General features: G+C 40.6%; 1 protein-coding gene and 1 long non-coding RNA gene across 3 annotated transcripts; both read left to right on the top strand.

Moving 5' to 3' along the window:
* On the top strand, positions 1,581–2,729 carry LOC8077887 (auxin-responsive protein SAUR50). Its single transcript, XM_002444415.2, has one exon. It carries the CDS (start codon positions 1,814–1,816, stop codon positions 2,249–2,251), a length of 438 nt encoding a protein of 145 aa, XP_002444460.1. The 5' UTR covers positions 1,581–1,813; the 3' UTR covers positions 2,252–2,729.
* LOC110437118 lies at positions 6,410–7,330 on the top strand. 2 transcript variants are annotated; one of them, XR_002455232.1, is made up of 2 exons: positions 6,410–6,793; positions 6,875–7,330. It is a non-coding gene; the product is annotated as an uncharacterized LOC110437118 (long non-coding RNA). The 2 variants fall into 2 exon arrangements; XR_002455233.1 differs by having other exon boundaries at positions 6,412–6,761.

Consider the following 13,464-nt stretch of genomic DNA (forward strand, 5'->3'; position numbering starts at 1 on the left):
AATAGAGGAAGTAGTATTTATAGGTGCTTATTACATCAATTACTTGTGTAAATAGTTTTCCACATGTGCTTTCTTAATGTGGTACCTCTACAAATCCGCTTGCTTTTTCTGAGGGCTTATTTGGATCAACTAAAACTAAGAAAAGATTGCTAATAGAACTTATATATAGCTCATCCAAATAGAGGTAAGCTTATGGAATAACTAATAAGAGGACACTAACCCAACTAGCAATAATCCATTAGCTAGCTCCAACCTAGTTTGTAGCAGCAAACAGAGACATTTACATCAATATATACTAGGTGGATTCCGTGCGCGTTACCGTGGGTATGAAGAAGAATCATAAATATGTTACAATGTTTATTGTCTAGTTGGACAGCTTGCATGTTCAGAAAAAATATGTGACTTGCTGACGTGGATATTACAATTGCATGAGCTAGTGGATTTTAATTGTGTGTGATAGTGAATTGGCTAGTTGGATAGCTTGCATGCATGTTGACAGAATTAGATAGTGAGATTTTTGCTTTATAAGAGTATAACCCTAGCTTTTTATTAACCAGCTTTTACTTTTTGTTAGCTATAGCTTTTTATTAGTTTTAGCTAATCCAAACAAGCCCTAATAAATCACTGCCTACACCACGGTAATACACCACAAGCATTTTTTACATAAGAAACTGCCTATGGTACAAATTTTCGCTCAAATTATGCTTGAGTCTGGTAAATCTTACAACAAATCTTCGACTCTACACTTCACCTCCAAGGCTCCAACACTGTTATGCTTAAATGATGCCTGAGTGGTTTTCATCACCATTGTCCGGTGATATTGTTTACCATGTTTCGAATGGAGCATTGCGGAGGCCTTCTCGCACTTCATTTTATCATCAGATAAACAAATTCAAAATTCGTAGACCCTACTTAAATGTCTTATATATTAAGCTCTTCTCTAGTTTTAAGGAGTTATGAAATTAATTTTATGTTTGGTCGTGAGGTTTATAAGAATTTCATTCCCCTAATATATATGTACTCTGGTCTTTTTAGTGTACTACTACATATGACCTTTTAAAAAACGCCTCAGGCAGTTGCCGCGGCCCTGTTGCAGGATCGGGAATGGAAGCCGGGGGAAGTTGCCTGAAAATTTAGTGATATTTGTCTGGCCAGGTAAGTCTGAAAAAAATGTTGTTTGGCTGTAGGTCTGTGCTAATATTAATGAGAGGATATGCATAACATGGATGTGTATTAAAATATCTATATGATGTGCGGTTAGCATATACTTATCCAACTTGATTAACAAAATAGATGATTTAGGTTAATATTATTTTTCGATTAACTAGAAATAATACAATAAAAAGTTAACTACACTTGATAACTTAACTATACTTTTACACTTTACACGCTAATATTGTATGTTTATCATAACAAAGTGTCATATATTTAATAATAGACTAATAGTAATAGATTATTTTTTAAACAGAATAAATAAAAATATTTAAGTTCATTTCCAGTAAATGGCGAATCACAGTCATTATTGGTCCAGGCAACCCATTCAGACCCAGGCGCTCATTTTTGCTTGCCTAGGAGCTCCCGATTATATAAGCAGCTTCCGGCCGTCGCCTCCCCTGCCTGCCTTCCCAATCATCACCTCCTGAATCCTCTCGCTAAAACCTCTCTCTCTCTCTCTCTCTCTCTCTCTCTCTCTCTCTCTCTCTCTCTCTCTCTCTCTCTCTCCACACAGAATTCGTGGTCGTGGCCTCGTGGGTCGTCGGCTACCGTGTCGCATCAAAGGAGAAGAGGGCGGACGAGGAGGGCACCCAAGCCAATGGCGAAGGGCGGGTTGGGCAAGCTGCGGTGCATGATCAGGAGGTGGCACTCGTCCAGCCGCATCGCCCGCACGCCATCGGCCATCGGCGATGACCACGACGTCGACGGCGGAGCCATCTCCGGCGACGCGCGCGCGCGCAGCGGCGGCGCGTCGTCGTTCCACGGCGCGGACGAGGTGCCCAAGGGCCTGCACCCGGTGTACGTCGGCAAGTCGCGGCGCCGGTACCTCATCGCCGAGGAGCTCGTGGGCCACCCGCTGTTCCAAACCCTCGTCCACCGCACCGGCGGCGGCGCCACCGGGGGAGCCGCCGCAGCGGCGGGTACTACCGTCATCGGCTGCGAGGTCGTCCTCTTCGAGCACCTGCTGTGGATGCTGGAGAACGCGGACCCGCAGCCGGAGTCCCTCGACGAGCTCGTCGACTACTACGCGTGCTGACCGCAAGCACGTACGCACACAGAGCCCCCGCGCCCCGCGCCGGCGCCCGGCCGGAGCCCGCCGGAGTTGGAAGAGAAGCTCAGAGCTGCGGTAAACCAATCATTCGTTCCGGTTCCCGCGTCTTGCTAGTGTATATGTTGCCTTTGCTTCGTGTAGTCCTCGGCGTCCGTGCTAATCGAAAAGACGCACGTACCGCCGATTTACATTTTTCACCACTGTTAATTTGATTGTTATTACTGTAGTTACCATTTATGCAGCCCAAGACCGCTAGCTGCAGCTTTTCTCTGCTCCGTTGGTTTGATTGGATTCCATTCCATTGAATTCTCTCTAATTTCCTCGATCGTGTAATAGACATTTCCATTTAATTAAATTTCCTTTCGTCAGTTAGTAAGATCTTCGGATCAGTCTGGACATCTGTGTCCACACATGTACATTTCAATGCAAAAAGCTTATATTAATTGATTGCTTTGATAAAAGAGTTGGAGCGTTCATTTGTGTGTGTGTGTGTGTGTGTTCAGTTCTGAGATAGAGAATTCAGAATTACTACAACGGAAATGGTTGGAATCATCGAAAGCGAACAGTGCCTCTCATTCCAACACCCCCTGGTCTCTGTCTTCCAATGGAGAGAATTAGAAGGCGAAGGCGAACAGCTGTGTGTGTGCCAAAACAAACAAACTTCATCTGCCGTGACAGGGACAGGTGTTTCCACTCCACGGCGAAATACGAGGCCGCACGTTTGGGTACGTGGGCTCCCCAGCCTCTGCTGGCATGAGGGGCCAAGGCCATCATCCATTGATTAGCACCGGAGCAGCCAGCTTAGTATAGTCCCTGTTAATTACTAACTTAGTTTAATCTCTAGCCTCCGCAGATCAAGCAAAAGCTGTGTCAAGCGATACTATTCTGTTGCAGCTTAATAACAAATAACAATAAGGCCTTGTAGTTCCTTAGGTAGGTGAAAACTTTTTAGGTACCATAGCACTTTCGTTTAAATTTGATAATTATTGTCTGGCCATGAATTAATTGGGGGTTTAAAAAATTTGTCTCACAAATTACAGAAAAACTATACAGTTAGTTATTTTTTTATGTATATTTAATACTTCATATATGTATCATAAGATTCGATGTGATAGAAAATTTTGAAAAAAAAAAATGAATTTTGGGTGCTTGCAAATTTCACTGGCGTCTCGGAGACAGAGATTCTGTGCACGATCACATATATAGCTGCATTGCATCAAATGGTCGTCAAGAATCAGATGGTCAACTCAGAGAGGTGTCAAGACAAGAGCCCCACAGACCACACACACAGCACGGATGGTCCACACGCAGGCATCGCCAATCAAGGCGTTGCCCACTTGCGCCAAGCAAGTGTGTGCGTGCAAGCTCATTGGATGCTTGCAGGCTAGCTACCTTCTCATAATCTCATCTCTCGCTTGCTTGCTTGCTTGCTTGGTCGTCATTAGTGATCCATTAGTCTACGGCTAAACCCCTTCTTTTCTCCGTTGCAAGTTTTGCAATCATTTGAAGCACCAATTAATTAACATAAGAAGAGGTACGGTGCTCCCTCTTAGCTTTTTGACGACCCTTGTTTAATTTTGCAAAGATCATCACCAGCAACCTGCAGTTAGTTACACACACTAGTTTAATCTGCCGCCTTTTCTCCGGACAAAGGGTTTCAAGGGTGACAACTGTGTTAGCCGATTAAAGCACGGGTCGTGGCACCATGATTTTGGCCCCTGCCGGCCGGCGGCGTGTTTAGTTAACTAAGTGCTGCTCATTCGAGAGGTCTTGAGGATATGGTTCTCAATTTCGGTTTCTGAAATGCTTTGGTACAACACAGGTAGGGATTGAGGAGTGCTAGACAAGAATATTTTGACGATTTGCCTTCAGTTTAGGTGACGGCTGGGCCGGCCGGGTAGGCTATCTGATGAGGTTAGTTGGCTGTTGCCGGCTGGTAGCAGGTCCTGTCTACGGCCTAACCCAACCTACCAAGTTTCTTTTTTTTTGGTGTTTCGGAGCCTGCTAAGTGCTACTGCTTTGGACAAAGTATACAGATACAAGCATTGCACTAAATTAGTTATTAGCTCAAATCTATGATAATTATTTCACTGCATTTTTTTTAGATGAAAAGACCAAGTCCAAGTGGCCGCGCCATTGCTTTGGGTACATCAAATTAGCTCTCTCTCTGCCCTTTGTCAGCTCCTCAATCAATCAAAGGACGGAAACTGTGTCGCCTTAATTTGGAGGCCAGATATGCTAACCCGTGTCCTAATCAAACCCATTAGTGTCGCCTGTACTAACGACCGACACCTGTGAGCAATAAGAACACATCAATGGACAACGGATTTTCTTCTTTTGAGTACACACGTATACGGCATATAACCCCATTTTTTGGTTCGTTCCTGTGAACAAAGGGGGCATTAAACTCATAGTAGTACACAATGTAATTGGCTTTTTGCAATCATGCACATTTTGCGTGAGCCTCTATTTTTTTTGGCCACTGTGGCGGTCGGCCCAACCAGGAAAACAAAGCCCTCCTTCATCAGGATTTGAAGACTCTTAATTGTAGATGTTAAAAAGTTATAAAACTATGTAGTTGATAATTTTTTTCATTTGAAATCATCTTGACATCGAAAACTACATTTGAATTTCTCAAATTTGAAATTCAAATTTTATAAATGACCTCGGATGAAGGAACTACCAATATAAAAGTTGTAGATCTTAAAAAGTTGTAAAACTTTGTAGTTGACGACTTTTCCATTTGAATCCGTTTAGAGCCTCAAATAATCAATTTATGGTTGGTTTATGATAGTATGTGGGGAATTAAACTCTAATACAAACACAAGTGAGTGATAGGTGGAGTGGTAGAAGAGGGTACGCTTTAGGGCGAGGTCTTAGGTTCGAATCCCACTGATCGTGTGGCACGCGATTTTACATGAAAAAATGCACGACTTGCGACGGAGACGGGGCTAGCGAATAGCCAGTGGGCCTTCCTAGTATTAAATTATTTTTTCTTATTTTTAAAAACTGATTTCATATTTTCTATAAAAAGATTTCTACAGGCGTTTGGCATAACTGAACCGCATGTAGAAATGCATTATGGAAAAAATTATTTCCACATGCCACCAAACACAGGCGGTTCGCCAAACCGCCTGTAAAAAGGGGTTACGAACCGCCTGTATAGTACCTCTGTGTACTAGTGGATTTGGGGCAGATGAAACTATATATCACGCCCCTAGCCCAACCCCTCATAGGCTCTGCTAATGGCTTTTACCTCTAGAGATCTGTAAAGACTCTCGTAGATAAATTAACATCTTATTTTTGTCAATAAATGGATCCACTCAGTCTTAAAAAAGAATGTAATTTTTACTTTTTGAGAAGTTAAACATCTTTAATCTGGACTAGATTTATATAAAAAAAGGTCCTAGCATATATGACACTGAATAATTACCATTAAATTAATCATGAAATGTATTTTCATAGTATAACTACTTGAAGTCATAAATGTTTGGTCAAATACAATCCAAACCTAGAATTACATTTTTGATAGAGATAGTACAATCAACACCCCCCTACCCCGGTTCTATACCCGATTCATAACTATAGAAACCTTTTTTTTTGTCCTTCACTACGAGGCTAAAAGTCCTAGAAACTAAAATGTGAATTCGCAAACTGAAGAAAAATCATTGTAGTCATTGTAGGAAAGTCTAGGAACTTAGAGCATATCCTAGTATCGAAGGAGGATGGAATTCAAATTGGGTAAGTGATCATTCCTCCATTGATTTGATTAAAATTCTTTTTCCTTTGGATCATTCTTTGGAAATCATAGAGACATGAAAAGAAGTCCCTTTCTACTCCGTCTCTTCTAAATCGTAAGGCATTTTGGCTTTTCTAGATATATTGATCTTATTACGTATCTAAACATAATGTATATCTAGAAACGTCTACACATATTTTCTAGATCCATCACCATAACCCTACTACTTGCACCTTCAGACTGAGAATGAGAACAAACAAAGAGACTACAGATTCACCACGATCTACACTAAGGACACTCACAGCTCTATTATGGAGTCTATCTTTATTAATTACAGTGCCATGTAGACACTTTGGTGACATGACATGCAATTTAATGAGGAAAGAGAGTAAAAAATCAAGACTCGACGTCTAGATAGGACTCCGAGTCGACGTTGGCTTCGAGGTACTCGACTCCATTCCGAGCTCGCGATGGGGGAGGCAGATCGAGTCTTCAGATCCCGTACGCGCTCGCCGCCGCCGCCACAATTCCTCCCGCGCGCCAGGCCACTCCCGCGCGAGCCATCTCCTGCGTGATGCTTCCCCGCCAAATCGCTGCGCACGCGAGCTCCTGCGGAAGCCAACTTCCCCGCCAAATCGCTGCCGCTGCCTCCATCTCACAAACGGGAATACAAATCGAGCACCTCCAGACTCCACACCACACCAGCAGGGAATGGCTAGGAACGGAGAAGAGGACGTCCGGTGATCTCTGTGCCAGGTTCGTCAGCCAGCTATACAAAGGGATCCCAGGTGGAATCACCGATGACCTTAGCATCCCTCTCCTCCTAGCGACAGTCTTTAACCCAAATCCATACCCAAATCTCGATTCAGGATGAACAGATTAAAGAAGTCTAGTTTCCGGCGAGGCAGTGGTGGCCGTGGAACCCGACCTCCGTCTGTCCATGGTCCTATGACCTTTGTTCCGGCTGTAGGTGCATCTGCAACTCAGAGCCATGCCACTGACGGTGCTGCTGCAGTAGGTGTTGCTGTTCCTGTCAATACTCCTGCAGTCAGTGCTTCTCCCTTTGGTGGATGGTGGCCAATGTCAGCTCCTAGCGAAGGGTAAGTCATCAGAGCTTGGTTCTATGGATTACAGATTGTTTTTGTGAATATCATTGATATACAATTTAGTCACAACTTCTTTGTTAACATGATGAATTGCGTAGATGCCATCTATGAACATATATGTGCAGAATCAAATGTTAAGTGTATGGTGGATCACACAGTGATATGCCACAACAGATCAGTTTGTTTTGTGCTGCATAATAAATGTTTTTACGGGTAGAATCTACTTTACAAACTTTGCACTGAGAGCATAGTTTCTTAAGATGGAGTCTATGAGCTATGGACTCTACGATAGAGTCATGCATTGTGAGTATCCTAAGCAAGGCAACAACAAGCTTTGCTAGCATGGGTGGACCAATTTGGCTCTCCTCCACCATCAAGCAAATTCTTGCCAGACAACTTCACCGGGAAACCAAACACTAGTCCTATCTTGATTTCTGTTCTAAAGAAGGCAATTAAGGCAAATTCTATCCAGAGAACCAAACATGCCTGTTGTCGCGGGCTTGCATTGCGGTGTGCCTGTGGTGCATTACGGCAAATTCATGCTGTTTGGCGTAATGATCTCGTCTGCCATGATTTGGAAGAAGCGCGCGGTGGATAACTCCAGTTCTTTCCCAATCATGCGGTTGGTTCATCCATGGGCCTTCTTTTTTTCCTTTGCATGATAACGAAAGGCCCTACTACCTACATACGCCAGCAAGGACCGGAATGCCACGTCATGCCAGCATCTGAATTTGCATAGAGGCCTTGTTTAGTTCACCCGAAATTCAAAAAGTTTTCAAGATTCCCCGTCACATCGAATCTTGTGGCACATGCATGAAGCATTAAATATAGACGAAAATAAAAACTAATTACACAGTTTGTCTGTAAATCGCGAGACGAATCTTTTGATCCTAGTTAGTTCATGATTAGATAATATTTGTCAAATAAAAACGAAAATGCTACGGTAGCGAAATCCGAAATTTTTTCGGAACTAAACAAGGCTAGAGTACCTTTTTTTCAACTCGTGCACGTACCAACGGGTGTGGGTTCTACAACACTGGAGGCACATAACCTCGTGTGTAGTGTAGGCAAGTAAATGCGGCCATTTTTTTTTAGTCTACCCGAGAAAAAGAAAGTGATATTTTTCAATATTCGATTAGTCCGAAAATGACTCAACAAGAAGAAGGCACATAACTACTGGAGATGCATTTGGGGTTTGTATTCTTCAACAATTATGTGCCTTCTTCTTGTTGGAGTCGTTTTTGGACTAATCGAATATTGAAAAATATCACTTTCTTTTTCTTTCAATATTCGATTGCAAAACACAAATGCAAAATTGTTGAAAATGCATTTGGAGTTTGTATTCTTGTAATTTGCCAAAATTATCGAAATGAGGTATCCAACAGTTTTGCATTTGTGTTTTGTAATTTGGACAACTTGGCAATTGAGGGAGGGAACTTGGCATAAATGCAAGGTTGCGGGCCGCTTGGCAAACACTGATCGGGCACTCCTTCCGCGCTACTCCCGCACGTGAGGGACTCTTCGCGCCGTATATAGTCCGTCTGGTACTTTGTCACGATAGAAACTTCCTCCTCTGTGCTGCCGTTCTGTGTCGCAAGGGTTCGCGCTGTCGTTCTTTGGCGAAGTCGATCGCGCCGCCCTTCTATGCCGCAAGACATCGCAAGGTATATGATCCTTTTCGGTTTCCATCGTTCATACCTAGGGTTCTACGGGAACGGGGTGGGCGACTGTGTGTTTGGCGATGAGCATCGCGGTGCGGCGGCGGCTTGTTCCGTTCGATTAGGTCCACAATTTTGGTTTTTGCCAAGTCAATTATGTCAAACACTTGGAGATGGCTTTTTTTCACTTGCCATATCATTTTGGGAGTTGACAAACTACAACAAATGGCAAACAAAAAATGCCAAACTGTTGGAGATGCTCTAACCCCTCATTCTCTCGAATGCATGATCTATTTTAACATTGGACCGTTTCTCCGGTCTAAGAGTTCATTCTATAAATATTTTTTTTAAAAAAAAGAATAATATTAATATCTTAACTTCTGCATTGATTAATAGTTTAATACATATAGCTATACACCTAGAAGCACGAAGGTCCACGCAAACTCAAAATAAAGTTTTGATCAAAAAGGAAGAATGTAAGGTTTCCCAAAGCACCATCTAGAAAGTAATTCTATTACCGAATCTCTACCTGTTCCTCTCAAACACCTTCATCAAGGTTGACTCAATCTTCCTGTACCTCATCTTCATCATTTGACGATCCTCCTCTTTGTGAAGTAGGAACCAAAACCTGATCTCCTTTGATTAGGTTAATCTTTATAGAGCTGACAACAAAATAAGAGGTCAGGGCAAACCAAACGATCATTACTTAGGTTCTCTTCTACCACTCTCATGTTCGATCGTTACTTTGGTTCTCTTGTACCACTTTCATGTTTCCATTAATTATGTTGTGGATTTGAACATATAATTAAGACGTCGAGTATCTCCACATATGCATGTATGAACTAGTTTTGTTATATATTATTAGTGTTAGATCTGGTGTGGAGAATGTACAGGCTTCTGATAATTGACAGTGATTGTCATTGCGCAAAACCGTCTCACCTATCTGCCATGTCAGCTTTCTTAAATTTGCCTCCCCCCCCCCCCCCCCCCCCCCCCCATATATAAGGACAGATCACAGATGCCACCTTGTTATCTTTTTTCATCAAAAGGAAAAGTCACCTTTTGGTTTTCTTGCCACACGCAGGCCAAGCTTTATATATAGGAAATTATATAAGGCCCGTAAGGAAAACTGGCCCACTTATTACCCATTCTCTTGTTACGAAGAGCCGTCTAATAAGCCCAAGATCTGTTACAATAACACATGCCAAGAGATGCCAAAATTGTTCAAAAAGCCCACGTAATGATTAAAGTCCACTCCGCCTTGGACATCGCCATGCACAAAATTCAACCTGGAACTCCAATCCATTTTATGCTCTAATAACTAGCTAGCGTCGCACCCTTTCCCATCATCATAAAGGGGGAAAAAAAGAATGTCGCACATCTTTAAGTATAATTCTTACAAATCTTCTATAAGATTTGGGCTTATGCATCTTCTGTCGTTTGACATTTTGATATATTGTTTCATCATTTTCGATAAACGCTATACTGGTTCTCACAAAGTTAAAATTAGGTTGTCTCATATTCTTGTATCAAGTTTTAAAAAGGAAAAATGAAAAACACCACCCCACAAGCTTGGGTCGTTTTCAAAAACCACCAAAACAAAATATTGTTCTAAAGTTTAGCATGAACGTTTTGACGGGCTAACATGTAGGCTATACCACCTTCACAAATACTCTGCTCTTAGCTCCATTCGGTGGGGTTATAGCTCCTCCACAAATGACTCTGCTCTAGCTTCTCTATTGGAATAACTTCTTTGGTAAAATGTGTTTGGAAATATGTTTCGAAAAATGGCTCTAGTAGGTGGTGTGAGTTTTTTTTTTTGCTTCGGCTTCCACTACATAAAACAAGCAATCACCGTTGAAGTATCACTATTAGTTGCTTTGAAACTGATAGTGATAATATACAACTGTTGTTTGTAGTCACAAATTGGTAGCTATAGGTCGGTTTTCACTGTCGGTTTGTGGTTACAACCGACACTAATCCATCGTGAAAACCTATCTATCATTGTCATTTTATGGCTACAACTTGTAATGATAGGTTGTTCTCCACAAAAAAATCATATGAAATCGGATCAAGACAAACTTTGTTCTAAATTTGAAGTTCAAAATATCTAAAACTTCTTAGTTCACAACTTTTAAATTTGAGATGGTTTTTATCTCCAAATATTCAATATAAGTTATCGGATCAGATTTGAGATACTTGATAATGTTTGATGGAGACACGATCAACATAAAGTTGTAGTACCCGATGAGAGATTTACAAATTTGCAGTGTGAACCGATGAATATGTAGTTTAAAAGTAGCATTATATATGCATAAGTATTTCGTAGCTTAAGTGGTATGGATACTTAAGAGAACATTGATGTTCTTAATTAGTTTGAATCCTAGAAACACATATTTTTCTTATTTTATTATTGTAGGATCAATCCGGAGTGATAGGCAAGCTGCCGATTGCTCTCTTTCAGATCCGATTCCGGCAGTGATCGCATGTTTATACCCAATAGTCATGCATGAATCTAGTGTAGTGTTCTAGTATAAAAATGGCTTTGGTTTCTTGGGTGCTTCAGGTGTCAAGCTGTTTGGTATGGCTTCTAAAGAAATTGGAGCTGAAGTAATTTTGAAAGTAGGCCCTAAGTACACTAGCAGCACAAAAATGTACATGGAACAATAATTGATCTTTTGATTCAAAGATTTATAATATATATTGGAATCAAATTCCAGATCACCACTAGACGTATAAACCCGCATGGTTCCGATTCGTATGAGTTGAATTGTGAGTTGGATCTCAGACAAGATAGAGAGGCGCAAGAGCATTGTGGGAAGTGAAAAAGACTGACACATAATTATTTTGTAATTTTAGGTATAGATAGATATAGATAAAATGAAAAAAAACATTAATTAGTGACTGGCCAATTATTTTTAAGGAAAAGAAAGAAAATGAAAATGAAAAAAAAATATAGTTGGGCCGTTTGTGGGCTGCTACCCTTTGGTAATGGGCCACCTTAATTATTTGGATTTATGGTTAGGTTCCTTCCAAATGATGGATGTACAGTGGATCCGGAAAAGAGATAAAAGAATTAAAGAAACATGACCTCATCAAAATAAGTTAGTGTGTACCTTGAACCACAATCAATAATCAACCCCACGAAAAAACTAGAACTGGGTGATACTGATAAGATGGACGAACTAGATGCAAAAGTCGTCCTCAACGCCAAAAGTTAGCATTTGCTAAAATTGAGTGTTGTCACCAAGTTCGATCGAGTTCGCACTCAACTTGCGCTAGCATTATTGGAGGACATCGCAGATGATGTAACGAAGGAATATATGATTTTAGGCCATATATGCTGTCCTAGGCTTACCATATTATTTTCCTTTTGACCGACGAGAATTATTTGCATAATGCTGCATAAGGTATCGCAACGAATCGCACATATACAGTTGGTTAGGTATAGTTATTAGTTTCAAAAAAAAAGGTATAGTTATTACTGGCTCCCTTCATCATCCCTAAATGATAAACGTATTTTAGTTAGAAAAAAAATCAAATAGTAAAATTTAACTAAAGGATAAGGCATGAGGCTGAGGATGAACGAGTAGCCATTCACCACTTCGAATGGTCACATAATTCCATTGGTTTGTGGAATTGTAGGTGTCCTATAGGCTATAGCCCGCACTTGCTAGTTGTTATGGACCAAAGTGCCTCGAAGTAGTAGACGCCAATTTCCTATTTGAGTTCCTAAATGCTAGCTAACCCTCTCCATTTTAAAATATATAAGGTGCAGTAGTTTAACCACTTGGCTAACCGGAGGGAGTTAATTGTAAGTAAGATTAATTATTGATAGAGAAAATACAAAATTTGGATCTAAAATCCATACGCGCATAATAAAAAAGAAATAGATGGAGTAAGGTTAAGCGTAACATTTCAAGTGAACTAAGTGTAGCTTAATTCTTTAATTCCTTGTGGTAGAATCTCCGTCTAAATTGGTAAAGAATGTCCCCCCTGGAGACGTTTTTGATATCTTTATTAATTTTCAATATATGTCATTTCAGCGTCCTCAATCTCTCATAGGTGCTCATAGGGGTAATAAGGTAATAAGTATATATACTGTGATTCATTTCAGAATTTAGCATAGATGAAAATCATGAAACCAGCATGTCACAAGTGTCGTGTCATTGAAACAAAGGCATTAACGTCTAAAACACAATAATAGGCATGTTAGACACAGCCGGACTTTGAGATTCAAGTTGGATTTAAGTTTACAGAATAAACTAAAGTGATCTAAATATAGTCGATTTATAAACATTTTCAGTTTGGATTTTATATATCTAGAATAATTTTAAGTGGTCTAAATATGGTCTATGTATAAACATTTTATAGTTATGTATATGTTCCTGCAGCTACATATAATATTTTAGAATTACAACTTACAAATGAGAGAATTATTTTTGTGGTTCTAAAGAAACTTCTTCCTTCCTTGGCTCTTTTATTTTTATTTTAAAGTAATCTATTTGTTCTGAAATACTACTTTGCTTCCTCGTATGACCTTTTTCCTTAGATTTGGCCACTACCAATGTTAAATGGGGCATGAATTTACCTTTTTACCCCTTGGTGAGATAGACAAGAGCACATAGTTTGGTTTTGGTATATTTGACTTTAAAGACTAGGTTAATTGACTTTATTAGATTTGGCCACTAACAA

Source organism: Sorghum bicolor, chromosome 7 (genome assembly GCF_000003195.3).
Source record: "Sorghum bicolor cultivar BTx623 chromosome 7, Sorghum_bicolor_NCBIv3, whole genome shotgun sequence".
Classification (NCBI taxonomy): Eukaryota; Viridiplantae; Streptophyta; class Magnoliopsida; order Poales; family Poaceae; genus Sorghum; species Sorghum bicolor.